This window comes from Anneissia japonica, unplaced genomic scaffold (assembly GCF_011630105.1).
Source record: "Anneissia japonica isolate Jap-2015-1 unplaced genomic scaffold, ASM1163010v1 scaffold287835_len3118868_cov185, whole genome shotgun sequence".
NCBI classification, from domain to species: Eukaryota; Metazoa; Echinodermata; class Crinoidea; order Comatulida; family Comatulidae; genus Anneissia; species Anneissia japonica.
In genome coordinates, this window is record NW_022737223.1 from 2,618,380 (window position 1) to 2,635,692 (window position 17,313).

At 36.9% G+C, this 17,313-nt stretch overlaps 1 protein-coding gene across 4 annotated transcripts in view; it reads right to left on the bottom strand.

The window, feature by feature from the left end:
* LOC117117165 (ileal sodium/bile acid cotransporter-like) overlaps positions 1-7,798 on the bottom strand; it is a 10,493-nt gene extending 2,695 nt beyond the window's left edge. The window contains exon 1 of one of the 4 annotated variants that reach the window (XM_033261385.1): positions 7,666-7,798. Coding sequence is in view for 1 of the 4 variants with exons in the window: in XM_033261381.1 (XP_033117272.1) it covers positions 6,424-6,482 (59 nt within the window). In the remaining 3 variants the exon portion in view is untranslated. The other 3 variants (XM_033261384.1, XM_033261381.1, XM_033261382.1) reach the window with 3 other exon arrangements.
* Positions 7,799-17,313: the final 9,515 nt, after the last annotated feature.

Here is a 17,313-nt window from a genome sequence, read left to right on the forward strand (position 1 = left end):
CATGTAGTAAATTACATGTTGTGGTTTCATATTTGACTTTTGTATCATTAAATGTTAAATACAAATATTTTTTTTTCAGAGAAGCTTATTGCTTAATATTTCCGTGATAATTGAATTTGTATCGAACATTTCCGTGACAATTTGCCTTATACTTGACCTTTTTACAAACATTTCTAATAAGCTCATTGGCTTTATATTTCACCTTGAGATATCAATAATATTTTCTACCGTACACTGAGCTCAATTGTATGTTGTACTACGAAGAAAGGGCCGCCATTCTTTCCTTCCTGGTTAATACCAGGAATGTTCGCAAACTTATTGGGTAATTATTGATTTCCTCTTTCTCCATAGGCCTAGACATTATGTCCACGCCAAAGTGCAACATCTGAACGAGGGTGCTCAGCCAATGACGGACAGCTATTTGCCAGTGCAACAAATGGTGCTACGTGCGTGCGTCTATATTTACCGTACTCGCGCTAATAAGCGCCCCGTTTAAATAAGCTGTGAAACATTGACTAGCAGAATAATATTCATATTATGCTTATCTTTTTTTTAATTACATGTAGAACTTTTACAAGTGCAGCCCAAAACTCTAAATCGAACCTATAGATTCACACTCCTAATTTGAATTAAATAATCGATGTTTCCACCAATTAAATATTAACCTTCTGTGTCCGCCCCCAAACGAAAGGCTACAGTATCTTATTTTTATTAAAGTCATTTTTCTATTTAAAAACCAGAGATTCCTAAGTCCGTAACAACCCCGGTCCCAAAAATGGTCTTAATTAGAAGGAGAAATGTAGTATTTTGTTGGCATTTCTCATGCTCAATTGGCAAATTCGTGTCGGTGTCCCAGACAGTGTTTATTTAGTAAACTGAGCCAGTCGAGTATGAAATGACCCCGAACTATGTTACGGTTGTCGTAAACATCTCATAACGACTTCGTAAAAGTCGGAAAGTTTGTATAAGAGAGGTGGCTTAAAAGCAACTCAAACGAATATTAGCTATTAAACCATATAGAAGGCCCTATGTAGGCCACGGTGAATACAGTAGTAGAATATGGTTTAGTGGCAGTATCTCTTTTTGATTTAAGATATGGTTATAAATTCTGTCATTCTTATGTAGACTCTTGGTCGTTAAATTTAGCAATTGGCAGTTATGGATACTCAGTTCCACAAGTATCACGATATTTTTACATCAGATGCTCATAAGATTTAGACTGGGCCTAAAATCGTCAGTTTATTCGTCTTGTTGTCAATTTATGCTTTTGGGATAGCCATATCTTTACATATTTTAGTTGAGAGCTCGTATAAATTTAAATATCACTATGACTACCATAGATAGTAGGGAGCTTTGGATTTGTACGACGACGCGACGCTTGAACGGAATCACTCATGCGTGACCGTCCTCCCTGGCGTTCTACGAATCTACTCGTCGAGGTGATCTTAACGTTCTCGCATGCGCAGATGACTTTTATTGACGTCATTACGTTCTACGTTCTACCGTCGTCGTGCAATCGAAAGCACCTAAATATCTTTTGGTAAGAACTGAAAGGCGACTTTCCATGAACTATGTACAGGTTCCGATACCTAAACGCTTTAATTTTTACCCTGTACCGTTACATACAATCATTTGATATACTTTTACTCAATTAATTAAACGGATGCAATAAAAAGATTACGCATTCTAGTGAGAAATTTCGATGTACAATGAACCGAGAGAAACGTCATGAATCGATTATTCTTTGTGGACAGGATTTATTGCCCACCTATTCACTGCCCATCTAAAGAATCTTTACAACCACCGTCAGGTGGAATGTTATAATCCTTCTGGGTAACGGGTTAAGGTATATATAAATATTTGTTCTAAACTGTGAAGTCTACTAATAACCTATAGATTTGAACGTTGTCGAATTCATCCACTATTACGATATAAATATAAGTGCAGACGATTTTTTTAAATAATACTATTTGAACTTTACTCGTACTAAGGTCTTTATCTCGAAATTTCAATGAGCAATCCATCAGGCGAAAAAAATAACTTCTGGAGCATCGATGCACTATATCAAACACTCAAAGTATGGTTTGGGGGAATGGAGCTGATCTTTTTTTCATGACAACTAACAGAAATGTTATCTAGGAATTGTATTGCATTTGTGTGTGTTTCTTTGTATTTGAGCGGATATTGGTCGTGGTAAAAAAATAAATAAATAAATAAATAAAAATAAAATAAAATAATAAAAAATTTATAAAATAAAATAAAATAAACAAAATAAATAAAATAGATAATAAATAAAATAGATAAAATAAAATAAATAAAATAAAATAAATTTAAATTTAAATGTGAATTGATTTAGATTTATAACAGTTTAACAAAGTTCTGAGGTAATTTTAAGAAAGTTAAATTTCGGCCTTTCTTCTTTTGTTAAATGTTATATTCTTATTCCACTTCAATTTCACTATATTTGGTATATTATCAAATATAATTGGTATACTAATGAATAAAAGAAATGTTTTTATTGATTAATAAATGGCAAAATCATGTTATCCTAACCTTGAACAAAACATCTAAAGTTAGATAGTAGGCCTAGTATATTTTCAAATTGTTTAGAACTATTCTAATTGGACATGAACATTAGACGATTACATTTCATTTATTTCTCTCACAAAAATACAAAAGACAAGAATAAATAGACGCAATTGGAAACAACAACAAGAGAGAGGAAAATAAAAAAGGGAACTAAATCAATTATAGAGTGACTTCCTCAACATATTAAAAATATCACAATTATCAACAATAAAGATAAAATACTGATAATTTGTTTTAAAAAAAATCCGCACAGTTTTATGGACCTGGTAGGCCTACAAAGTAAAAAGAAACTACTGACCAAAACAAATTCTCTTCTCCGTGTGGAACCGGAATGACCCATAACATAGCGTAAACGTATCGTAATTTGTTTGGTGGAAAACACACGTGTATGTGGGACAAGCGCGTATTCCTTGCCTTCTTCTGATTGGTCAGTTATGTTACTCCAGAAAGGTCGATTTTTAGGGAAATGAGTTCTGTGGAACCGGAATGGAACCCGGCGACAGCGTAAACGCATATGGCCATTTGTTTGGTGGGGCAATACGCGTGTATGTGGGACAAGCGCGTATCCCTGGCCCTGTTCTGATTGGTCAGTTGTTAAGCTTGGAAATGTCAATTCTACAATAAGCATAGTAAAGAAACACTCCGTTGCATTTAGGGGACCGGGAAACCGATGATGAGGATCATAAGATGATAAAACAATTTCGCAAGCAGCCGGCCCAGTATTTATGTAGTTTTGTGCCTTGTTTTCTACTCCTGAGATAACACAAACTGTCAGCTGACGTGCTTGCTGGGATAACGGTGGTTATAACCACAACAAATAAATGAGTTGGAGAGTGACCTGATTTTATTGTTGATTTTATAATAGTAGGCCCTATGTTTTTGTATAGCTGTCAACAAATCACTTCTGTGGAACATTGAACAAAACACTGGGGCAAAAGTATGTATAACAAAGTGTAAATAGAACGTGCTACTCGCATTGTGATATATTTTTATTCTAACACGACAAGTCTATTCTATCCTGCAAGGTCAAATGAGTTGCTGAACTTCCGACCTTTAAAAATTTACAAAAAAGTGAAATCTTCAACATCACAAATGTTACTAAACTTGTATATTACGTCATTTCAAAATTAGGTAATAATCATAATCAGGGGCGGATTTGGGGGGGGGGGGACGGCCCGGCACCGGCACCCCCTTTTGGGAGGTAAAAAACAGAAAAAAGAAAGAAAAAGAAAAAAATGATAGCCAAGTACACCTCAAATGTTATTTTCGGGCGTCTAGAACACAAAAATTTCGGACCCCCTGGGACAGTGTTGCTTCGATCGGTTTCAACTTTCGGCTCCCCTCCCCCCCCCCTTTTGGACATCTCTGGATCCGCCCCTGATAACTACTACTATATACACCCATATTAATGACTATAACAATAACAGGCTTAATAATACCAAATATATTGTTGAGAAGGGTTCTAGAGGGGGAGTTTATTCGAGGGAGGCGTTTATTTCTTTTTATATACTCAAGTATACCCCTTAATTTAATGTCAATATTGGAAGCGACAACCTTCAAAATGTGTTCCTGCATGTGAAATACTGTAACTGATTGCGATGATATCAAGAAAAGTTCAAGTTCAAACGAATTAAAAATTCTTGGCCTAACTACCTGCAACGATATAATAATGCGGATTAAATATTACTATAGCTATTAATTCTATCTCATGAATACCTTCATTATGGAGGTATAAAATTATTAAAATACTTCCATGCCTTCACGTTACGGCGACCTGTACCATAGAAAAAGAAAATCCCCAAAAATTTAAATACAAAAATGAATTTCTCATTGAAACGAAAACATGTTTTCTCAATCCAATTTAAGGTGAACTAATTAAGAAACTACTTAAGCAATAATTTTTAAAACATATTTTCAAATCTATATTAAGTTTAGTTTTAGTCAAGTATTATCTATTTAAAAATCACCTCATGTCACCTTATTTTACTAGCTAGTGCCCCTCACCCATTAACCCTTCCCCAATTTCCAGACTCCTAGACGCCCCTGCCAAACACTTCATTTTTTAGCCCATGGCTCGTCGTTACGCCACAAGCCCCAAATGATATCATCACTCTGGCAGTATAGACCTAAAAATGCGAGATAAAGGGAAAGCGCTGGGCGTATAATTGCCCGTTCTCTACTAACCTGAAGGTAGACCGGACATGTGTTAACAATTTCTGGAGATTGCTAAATCTTGTGTAGTCCTACTACTAGTGGAAACTCTTCTACATTTGGACCCTACGACATAGCAATTAAATAGGCCTACTAGGTCTACCCTCAGAAGTACTACGTCACATACTATGTTAATCTAGACGACCTTATATGGCATCCCAATCTTCCTACCGAAGTTTTATTGTCACGTTTATTAAAATCCAATAAGGATTAATATATCAGTTCGAAATTGATCAGAACAGTAAAGACTTGAACTATTCTATGCTATTCTGGTGCTCGTCATCGCCTGTTCACCATCTGGCCCGAATGCGATCGGTTAAGGTCCTGAAGATATAGGCATATGTCTATCAGCCCAGCTCATCATTTCTTCACCACATTGCTACGAAATAATTAGGCCTAATACTGAATAGCAACTGATCCCCCACCTTCTCCCTTGGACATGTGAATTCCGCTTGTTCTACTTCTAAAGACTTCACAATCAATGTATTTTATTAAAGCTAAATATTCACGAGATGTTGCAATGTAGATTAATAATTACATGATTCTAACATAGGCCTATACTGTGTAGGCCTATAGCATAGAAATATACAAAATTAAAAATGTTCTCATATCTGGTCTATACACCAGTATTTCCCAAACTTTTTGCATTCGCGGGCCCATCAGGACATGTTAAAAATCTTCATGGACTTCAAGTCTAGGTTTATTCATAGTTGATATTTATGATATTATAATAGGATGATGATAAGATATAGGTTGAAGATGATTCCCCACGAAAGTACAACATCAAAGCTATTACATTATTGACAAGGCCACTAATGATTAACAGTAAGGTATTTATCACACTGTCGTAAGAAAAATAATGGAATCATGGAAATTGGTCTAAAGGTCTCGCGGATCCCCTTACGGACCTGGTGGTTTTTAACCTGATTATTGAACGACAAAAATATCGTGGACATGCCCATGGATATAGTCTCAGTCACCAGCAGTAATAATATTTAAGCCAGGCGACACGATTCCATGGAGAACGCAACGCCACGACGCACAATCATTGGATCGTTTTTAATTGACGCGACGGTGTCGCGTCGTCTAGCGCTCACATCAGAAAGCGAAACTGAATTCCTCGGCCGATGGCAGTATCGACCATCATACGACGCAACGTAGTTGAGTGCCTGCCATAAATTAATCCTATCCAAAATATGTAATAATTTGTTGTAAATTAAACATGATACCACACGATAAGTTGTTGCCGCATACAACTGTTCCATTCGCATCTGATTTGATTAACCTTGCATTGGCGTATCTGGGGGTGCGCCGCCCCGAAAAAAATCATGGTCTAGTAGTTAAAAATTCCCTAAAATCTACCTTATTTTGCGAGTTAGCGCCCTTCAACTGATAATCGTTCCCCCAACCCCCACTGCACCTTCATACCCCCAGCCCCAACCATCAGCACCCCCATTTCAAGGTTTCTAGATACGCCACTAGAACCTTGGTGGCCCGTCGTTGGACTGATTCAATTGGTATGGCATTGGTGATATGGGGACGATGAATGGAAACTTCGTAGGCGCTACAGAATTAAATGTACTATAACTAAAAGCTCATGGTAAAAAAGCCGGACACACTCACTCCGTCGTACGACCGTCGTATCCAACTCCGCTCCCTGGCGTTAAACTACACAACACCATCTGCTGATTGTTGGTAGCAGTCTGAAAGGATCGTCATTAAAAACGATCCGCGCACGTCGTGGCGTTGCATTCATTAAAGAATCGCGTCGGCCAACGACCGTTAGGAGGTGAGTGCCCGGGTTCAGGGCTACTTACAGAGATTCTCACACAGGTTGCTGAGCTGATCCACACACATCTACAACTTCGATGTCATCGGATGTTAGGCTAAAATGCCACTGATAATTTCATTTGGAACAGTGTTTATTAATAATAAAACAGTATGCCTTTGTGATATGATGTTTACTATTTTAAGAACAAACAATATATCAATAAAGGTGCATGCAAAATACTCGCTTCTGTTTGGTATACGCATTTGCTTTATAATAAGGCATAAACTTTAGAGTACAACTGTAAATATTCAAAGCTAAAAATGGCCGATAAGTCTGATAAACTATACCAACAAGCGTAAGTGTTAAGCCGGACAGTCAATGAGTTCGACGGTCGTCGGCCGACGCGATTCTATGGAGAACACGGATGCACGCACAACAGATCGTTTTTAATGACGATCCGTTTACTCTACCAGTAGCAATCAGTAAACAGCGTCGCGTCGTCTAGCGCTCACAGACAGCGGAGTTGGACTCATTCAAATAACGTCATATTGATTTAGAAATGGATATCAGGCGCGCCAATGAGAGGGGGAAGGAAATAACGTCATATGGATTTAGAAATGGATATCAGGCGCGCCAATGGGAGGGGGAAGGGGAACAGGATCCTTGGAGGAACCTCTGAGCATATGCAAATTATTTCCTCGGGGGAACACTGCTTTAAAAAACATTTTTACATTGCTACCGTCCATTACTTTCCGGGTATTGGGAGGTGCCTATCGGGGAACTTGGGCAGGTCGTCGGAGACCATCGGCCCCTGTCTGAAATCTTGGACAGGGGATCGAGAATTTTTCAAACGGGCCGGGGGAGGGGGGGCACATTTTTTCAGAATTGTGAGTGAGTAGCGCTTATTACTTGATATGCATTGAAATAATAATATTAAAATTTAGTGGCAAAACGGATGAGGGTGGGCGGGCACGTGCCCCTGTGTACCCCTACTGGATCCGCGCCTGTTGGAATTAATGGTCTGGGATCTTCTACCCCTCGTCGGTGATTTTTTGGCGCATTGGCATCCTATTCAAAAAATGCGGGCTACTTACGTACGGCTTGAGACGGGAACTGCTGGGTGGTGGACGCTTTAAACTGCTGTGTAGTAAGCGGAAAATTAATGTTAACTTGAACCAGGGACCTATAATATACCAACATAATAGGGTCAACTTTGTAGGCTTTAGTTTAAGGTCTGGACAATAAAATGTTCAGAAGAAACCCATCACCTGAAGATTATATTTACATTACAATAGAGTTTGTAATCCAAGACACAACAGATTGAGAAAATACCATTCTAAGTTGACGTTTACTCTTCAGCTGGCGGCATATTAGTTTAGATGGTACTGAATTATAGACAACGTATTCTTGTCTTATTTTTCAACTTCAATCAAAAGTGCAGCGACGGTTTTGGAATTATGAGGGACAGGGCGCTGCAGGCAAGGCGTTGCCAGGCAGGGCAGATTCAAGATTTTTATAAATTGGTGGCGTATGGCACAGGTTTTTTTTTTTTAAGTGTTTTTTTCAGTGGGAAATGTGCCTATTTAAAATATATATATATATATATATAATTACTGATCAGTTGCGCGTGCCTCTCATCGCGTTGACTTCTTCATAGCGCCGGCCGACGGTGGCTGTATGTAAAATGTCATATTTATGTTACGATGTGATATATTGGTTAAATTATTCCACCCGGTTAATCTGTAATGTAATTAGAATATGAACACTCGTGGTCCCTGAGCACAATGCAAGATAAGAGCTTTTCGTTCGATATTACGCTTCTGCACTTCCGGAGGGAAAATGTATGTCCTTTTACCCAGTATTCAAAAATCTGTATCTTATTAGCCGTATCTCTTCAATCATTCATTCAGTTTCTTAGTAAATGTATTAGTAAAACATAAAAAAAAAATGTTTTCTTCCGAAGCTTGGCTTTGCATTTGAATTCCAAAATCTAAGCCTAAACCCAAGTAAGTGCCTCTCGACGCATGCACCAATCAATTCCCACGACAATTAATTTTATGAAACAAATCTATAGCGTCGCTACTGGTTCTATTATTATTTATTGTATAGATAGTATCAATAACGAAGTTGGCTTGAAATTATACTTCTATACAAACATCTCCCCTGGTGCATATTATAATTAATAATCGGATCAGAATCCATCCCTCGGGTTACGAAATAATGTGGTGTAAAATAGGCTATAATATCATAGGTTTTTTAATATTCAGGTAGCCCGCTATTTGGTGGCTCGCTTATCAATAAACTTATTATAGGGTCCGTGAACAATCAAGCAAAAAATGTGACGTCCGGTTACAATCAATTCGTTCCATAGAGTAGGCCTACTGAATGAAAATATGTCGTCATATACCAATTGATACACAGCAATTTGATCAGCGGTGGCGACTGGAATTTTCCAACAAGGGGTCCGATATGTCGCAAGGAGGGGGGTCTGAGTCAAGGTAAAGGTCCCGACGAAGCCTCGGTCGACGGCCCGGAATAAAGACTCCCGGCCCTTGTTAGTTTTCACGGGAAGAGTTCAATGTGCTTTTAGACCACAATATTAAGAATTAGCTATCAAAATAACGTTATTTGGATAGGCAAATTATTGTTTTTCATATTTCTGATCCGACGACCTAGTAGTGCGTCGGACGACAGTCCCCAACCCCACATCCACATCCTTGTCGCCACCACTGAATTTGAATCAAAACCTGGATATTGAAGTAAGAGACTGGGACCCAGAAAATAATGTACTGCACAACAAAACAGGTATCACACAAAATGCGCACGTACGCAGGCCTATGTATGTCGTGTTGTTTGAAGTACACCAATACAACTCTGGATTGACTGGATATATCAGATAAAAGATGGGCCTATGTACATACAAAACGTCATGTTATTATCTGTAGTGTTGTCTGAACGAATAAATCACAGTGACTGATGTATAGAAGACACATAGATAACAGGTCGTTAAATCTGTTATTATATACTAGGTTTTGCGTGGCGGATAGGCCTAGCCCCTAGGCCTACTAGGCCAGGCAAGCTAGGCCTAGGCCCCTATAGGCGAACCGACCTATTTAGGTGTGTTATAAAACAAATAATGAATGTTTTATATTCGCACAATGGAAAGAATATTTTCATTCGTTGAAAGATTGACTGTGTTCCATTCATCTCGGCTCCGCCTCGTTGAATGGAACAGTCAAATCAATCTTTTAACTCGTGAAAATATTCTTCCCATTGCACTCATAAACATTTATTATTTGTATGATATAAACGAATAAATATACACAAGCATGATCATTGTCTTTTAAGGACTTATTATATCTGATTTTGATCTTTACGACTTTATCTGGTTGGCACCGTACGTTAATGGTACAGAATAGGCCTACTCTAGCTACTGTTTTGTAAACCACGGTGATACAATAAATCGCATCGATCTAAATAGTATTCTCCTGTCTATCTTTATTACACATACAATCAATCGACAGGGCGACATTTCTTGACGATTCATTCAGTTTTCACGATGTGATTCTTTTCTAGACCTGGAGTAACGTAGGGATGGCAAACCACCGAACGGTTGTTGAACTTACCAAGTACTTTATGTAAATTCCTCCACTGATATTGATATTTTTTATCAGTTAACCGTGGACACACACACACAAAAAAAAACAAAAAACAGTCACGTTTGAACATTATACTGTGCTTCGTAAATTTACAGTTTTATGTAATTTTATTTATCTCAATTATGGAATGCAAGCCCTTTGTGAAATGCCACGGGACCGAGCAAAGCATAGTGAAATTCCTGTTAGTACTGTACTGTCTTTGCAAAAAAAATTGTACAAAATATAAATATTGGAAATTGTTGGAAATATTTTGTCGACTGTCATCAGGATTTTACAAAAGCACTATTTAAATAATATAACAACAACAACAACAATAATAATAATAATAATAATAATAATAATAAGCCTAATATAAAGTTTTTTTATAGCACAAGTATAATAACAATGTTATAAATCATTTTGATAGAATATATATTTTTGATATAGTATATAGCCTATAGGCCTATATATTAGAATATATTAAATTGCTGTACTGTTTGATTTAAGAAGTTCCCTACGATGGGGCTCTAAATAATAATTCAAAAAGAAAACCAACACATTTTTTTATATAAAAAAAATGTTTCCCAAGGCTCAGTGTTCTTATTTTTTTTTGCCGATTTCAGGCTCAAAATGCTCTTATTTTATTCTTATTTTTACACAAGTTTTAAACATAGAATATAATTATTGACAGCAGTATATTACTGTGAACAGGGTGTTACATAGTCACAATTTTGGTTTCAAATTTTTTTTACATAAAAACCCTATTTGACATTTTACCTTATTTTGTTTTTAATCTTTGACCAATTTCAGTCTCAGTGTTCTGTTCTAAAATGTGTTCTTATAAAAAAAAAGTGTAACAATATTGTACGGAGCGAGCCAAATGGCCGAGCGGTTAAAGCAAGGGCACCGTGATCATAGCCAACAATATCGGCACGGGTTCGCGGCCGGCTCGCTCCTATAGTTCTGGTGGTGGAACAAGTCTTCTCGGATAAGGACTATAAACCGCAGGCCCAGTGTACACAAATGCTCATGTGCACTTTAAAGAACCCAGTACATCTTTCGAGATGAGTAAGGGGTTACCCCGGTGTACTGGTTCACTCGGCCCCTGTCATAGACAGATGAAAATGCGCCGGTTTACTGGCTGCTGAAGACATGAAGTGACCCTTAGGGGAGGAGAAAGTTATTGTAAAGTGCAACATCTAGTCCCGAGCGCATAGAGACCATGTATTATGCGCTATATAAGTCTCCAACCATTACCATTACCACACCATCTTGGCTAACCCTGGATTATCCTACCGACAATGGGAATGTTTTGTGGTTGGCTATAAAAGTCGAAAGACTATGGCCATTCCAACAAGTAAATCTTTTAGTGTCTTAAAACTTTTAATAAATAAAGTTGATATATAATAGGCTAATAAATATTTATTTAGCAAAACGTTGGGGCTAACAAGACATTCTGTGCATCCCAGCGAGTTATTTATTTTTCATGCGGTCCACTCCGGTTATTTTACATAAATTACATTTTACCACCTGCCAGAAGATGAACTAGAAGCCGATAACAACATAACGGCCCCCGGAGTACATCGTTGTGTTTATTTACAGAGCTAATCAAATACTAATTTCCAAGTTAGTTCGTCGATCAGACAGTCAATTTACGATGATTTAGATATGGAAGGGTCAATGACCTTGGAGTGGTTGTTGTTGTAGAGTTGTGAACCTGCAACGGTTGAACAGTTTTTATATGATGAAATATTTCCATTCATAACGCTAACAATTGTTTACACAACAAGCCTACGTATCATCATTTTAATATTTAACTGAGTCGGGTCGAATCATAATTATCATTTCAGACAGGTAATATTTATATTTAGCCTTGAAACAGCATAGGTACAGTATGCGTTTTTTAATGCTCGAGCAATAAACAAGTAGAATTCATTACCATAACATGTTGTTACAAGAAACTACAACAAATAGGCCTACATTCAAACAATACAACATTCACACATATAAAAGAAGAGTAGGCAGTTATTACGAGCTATAGCTCATTGCTTCCTTAAATCACTAAGGGTAAGAATCACTGAAGATGAAAAAAAAAGCAAGTTATAAGCAAAGCTATTTTGCCTTTCCTTGTTTTTGAAAAAAATATGCTAAATGTGGTTTAGCATTATGAATATTAACGCCGTATATTTTTTTCTGAACTGAATTTCCTGGTAAATTTATTACGTCACAGTGTTTGAGCATGTTAGGTTTGAGAGTTATTATATATTGTTGGTGGATTGTGTATTTTGGGATACGTAACTTAGATTAGCTAACCAGAAAATACACACAGTAAACATAACAATTTCGGTTACTTAACCACTACACGGCTAAATATAGGAATATCAACTTTGATACACGTCAGCAGTGGTAAATGCGTCGACGGCGAATCTTATAATTCTTTTTTTTTTTTTGATTGAAATCATAATCATAATGTTCGATACGTATTTCAACTTTACACCCAGTACAAGTGAAGCTGTCGCGACGCTACAATCACTTGACTCAACGAGTGGCTACATATGTCACAAAGTTTAACGACATGTGAGGGCGGTATTTATTGTTCTATCCGTACATCACATCATAGGTAAGTCCTGCGGTTTGATTGTTAAGTCGATGTATGCCACGCCTTCTTCTAAGATGAAATGGTTTCCGTTATCATGTCCTGACTTCTGCTGTAATGCTACAATACAAGGGTAAAAGTGGTCATTAAAGGATAACAATTCGTGGCGAAGTTGCCTTACATAAAACAACACAATTCTTGATATCCCTTTGAAATTTAAAGCATATAAAATAATTAATATTTATAATATTATGCATTAAAAACATGAAATAGCTTAAGATAATTATATTATGACACTATGATAATTTAAATGGTTAAAAACAGCAAATTACACTTTTAAAGTACTTTCAAAGCCGATGGTTTCATAGGCATATTACAGTAATTCAATAAACTGGAAATTAAACATAAGAATGATTCACTAGGCTCATGATTTACGAGAATAACAAATTTAGGCCTACCTGGAATGGCCTTGTGCATGCTCGATAAAATTTAATTGAATGACAACGAACTTCAGTATCATATAACTGGTAGGCTTTTTGAGCCACACTCCGACGTGATTTGCATAGGCCTACCTTAAATAAACAAAGACGATTAATAAACCCAAGAAATTAATGATAAAGTCCATTAAAATATTGATGACAGACAGAATTTTCAGAAATTTCAAAACCATGTTTTATGCAAGAGAACGGAAAATGGTAAAAGGAGACACGTTGGAAAGGTATAGTGTAGAAGACTTACCGTTTAGGAAAAGATGCGATCGTTTTGGTGTTGCTGTGGTCTGCAACTGTCGACTAAATCTGCTTTCACATAGGCCTAACACCTGTAACAATCGAAAAATACTCCACACTTTAGGCTTACAGTATGCCTATATTTAAACATTCTAAAAAAAAAAGAATAATATTAAACAAAAATAGCCGAAATTATGGTACACCAATTCAAAAATTTATCAAACTTGCAAAGTGAAATATTTTTACAAGATATAGGCCTACAGTTTTACAGATTTTTAGGACTGCCAAACGTAAATCGGCGATTAAAAAAAAAACAAAAAAAAAAACTGATCAAGGTAACTTAGAAATTCGCTACCAAGAGAGCGAAGTGCTTTAAATGACATGTAGGCCGATGTGTTGTCGACTGGGGAGGGGAGACGATGAGATAATAAATTCGGGTAGCAGAATGTTAAGCTTTCTGTAAACAATACTTAAAACAATACGGTAATAAATCCCATTATTATCTGAACAAAATCATTCGCAATCAGGGATGTGTCCGTAAATTCCGTCCGGCGGAGCGTATAAAACCACACGCAAATCTTTAATTATAAAATACAAAAAACCAAAAATTAACCTCATGTAGGCCTCATTGCCCATGAACGCAGTCCGTACAAAGACAAAATACTGTACCCCGAAGTGATACTGTTACTTTCATTTTGTATCTTTACAAACGTAGCCTTACAAACATTGTAAATATTCATATACGCAAACACCTTAGACACCTGTACTTTTTAAGGATATAAAGGTAGGAACACACAACTCGAGGCCATTGTCCCAAACTTTTGTACGATTATTTATTTGGTCATCAAAATACATATACAGAAGTGATACAAACAACAAATAAATTTCAATTATTAGCCAATGGACAGATACATTTAAATGAAATATGTCTCAAATTACATCAATTTATTGTTGTAACAACAGGCCTCCATCTGCTTCTTTAAATATCATCGCACTTTATCCGGGAAGCTTCTCTTATACATTGCGTCATATATTGTACAGGAATCTGGCCTCTGACTGTTATATCGTCGTCATGTTTTACCCAAATCTCATGCCCTATTTTGGTAATTGCTTTTGTATGTATTAAAATTCTAATTTCAAAATTAAGCCACTTTTAAAAAATTAGAACATGCCTGGACATCTGCCCAGAGAGCACGCAATTCTGGGATTAGAGGTGTTACAGTTATAAGCTATTTTTTAAATCACTTTATAGCCCCTACCATGATGGGGGCTGATTAAATGTGGAATCTGCCCTAGCCGTGTGGGACCACCAGTCGCGGAATTTCCGACACCATCGCAACTTAAAGACATAGGGCCTAAGCGCAACTCGAAGTGATACGGTAGACCTACTGAGATATGGAATCCACAAGATAAATAAACATAACTAGAAATGTAAGGACCCCACAAGTATGTACGGTACCAGTAGGCCTATGTAAAAGTATACTTCAAAAACATACGGGTAATACAAGTAAAGTACAGTGGAACGCCTATCAATAGGCCGAGCGAGGAGCAAGTCTATTAAGAAATAATTATTGAAGCCTCGGCGCAAAACCAAGTTCGTGAACTATAGAAATGACGTCTGCTTTTATAGCGGCATTTCGGCCTACTGTAGTTTCCTCTTAGTCTATAGCCCTGGTTCTTAATTAATTTGTTTAAAGGGCCAAAACAGGGGAACTCGTCATCAGTTTAAGTGTCGTTTTCAGCAATATGATTGATCTGAATAAAAAAAAGCCTAAGTTTTAGAGTCTAGACATGTTTTTAAATACAAGTAATATGAACTTAATTTTACCTGTAAAGTTTGTTTACCTGTAAACTATTTTCCTCATTGTACGAGGTGTTCTTTGTATTTTTATGGGCAGTGTTCGATAGGTACAAGTTTTTATTAACAATGAAGAAAACACTATTGACGAAACATGTGTTCACTGCAGTAAACAGAACCAGAGAGACAAAACTTGGCGGAACACAAGTCGCTTTAATAGGCCTATATTCAATTTATGGCCTTTTATAGCTTGCTCATATTTTTTAATATCTCCAAGCCGTTTTCCGTAAAGTTGTTATTGCACATGACCCAGGGGTTGCATGTTTGTCTTTACTTTATTGAAAATGTATTCATCGAATGATTATAACGTTGAATACTAGGAGTAGATTTAGTTTGTCTGTAGGGTTAGATTAAGTAATACTTACTTGGTGCGTTTTGTTTTCACGTATAAGTTAAGCACATGTTTACAATAAGCGTTCTAAGCCAACCATTATTAATTTGTTTTTTCTATTATTTGGTTTTATTCGCGGGCCAAATTGAATTACTCTGCGGGAAAAATTTGGGCCGCCTATTAAGAAACAGAGGTATATAGCAAAGTTTCTAAACTATGGGCTATACCCGTTTGGCAAAATGTATGCCTTATTTACTAGTTCATGTTCCTTAGCCAGTGACGTAGGTATGGGAAGTGCAGCCAGCGCAAAGCACTGGTGCCTGGGGCTATTGGGACACCGTCCAATAGGCCTATAGATAGATCTAAAAATGTAACTTTAAAAAATGTATTATTTTGGTGCATGGTACGCTATGCGAATCCAATTTTTTTTTTTATTTTTCCTGAAGGTGGTCTTGCATGTACTTAGTACCACGGTACGATCATGCACTAAAATACTTTTTGAAACATACTTCTAAAGCAATTGAAATGTCGGCACGCACGTTTTTGTTTGGTATTTTAAAGTTGGTTCAAATATATTGAGCACGTTTTTGAACCATGTCATCATAGTTCGTGAATACGTTTTAGATTTACTTCACAGCAATTAGGTCGATGATTGTTCTATTGTTGAAGTGTACCGTACTTTATCAGAGACTCACGAAATGAATAATTTATAGGCCCTATATGATAAAATATTTGACTTTACCATATTTTGTTCTCAATATTCTTGAATATTTTTTTTAAAAATTATTCTCCGCTGTTCATACTAAACGACCAACCCAGCCACATGTATCCAACCCACGCACCCGCCTTATCGAAAACGAACACTGCGTCTACCGCCGACGGAGGAAACAATCCGTCGCGCTGCGCCCCTCGTTACGTTGTCGTAAAGGAATTACGTTTACTAGCATCAGTTAAGTGTGTGCCAGCGGCGTTACGTGCGTATACGCGTGAGATAAGGCAATATTTTGCAATTGTAAGAGTGGCATAGATTTTTAAAATGCAATCTTAATTTGTGTACCACTAAAATACATGCGTCATCATTTCTTTGAGATAAAACACTAAACAAAGAAATATTACGGAAATATTCCATTATAATGATTCCGCTAGAGTATGTTGTAACCCAAGCCAGGTACCATAATGTTGGTGAGAACATCTCATTCTATGATACATGTTTACTGACGCAGTCTCTCTAAGGACACCCATTGATCGTATGATACTAAATAAAGGACCAGCAAAAGATTTACATCTGCGTAAAACAGTGTATTAAATCAAATGCCTTCTAAAATACCACACAGGCCTAAGTGATAGGCCTACATGAATACAAACTGGCTGCTCGCCTAATTCGCTATTACCGTGGATCAGGTTCCCAATTTTAAAATTAATAATCGAGAAATTGGAATTTTAGCATATTTTTCACCTAGTTCTTCGGCTAATTCTTACATTATGTATGTATGTGTGTGTATGTGTGTGTGTGTGTATGTGTGTGTGTGTGTGTATGTGTGTGTGTGTATATGTGTGTGTGTATGTATGTATGTATGTGTATAAGAGACAG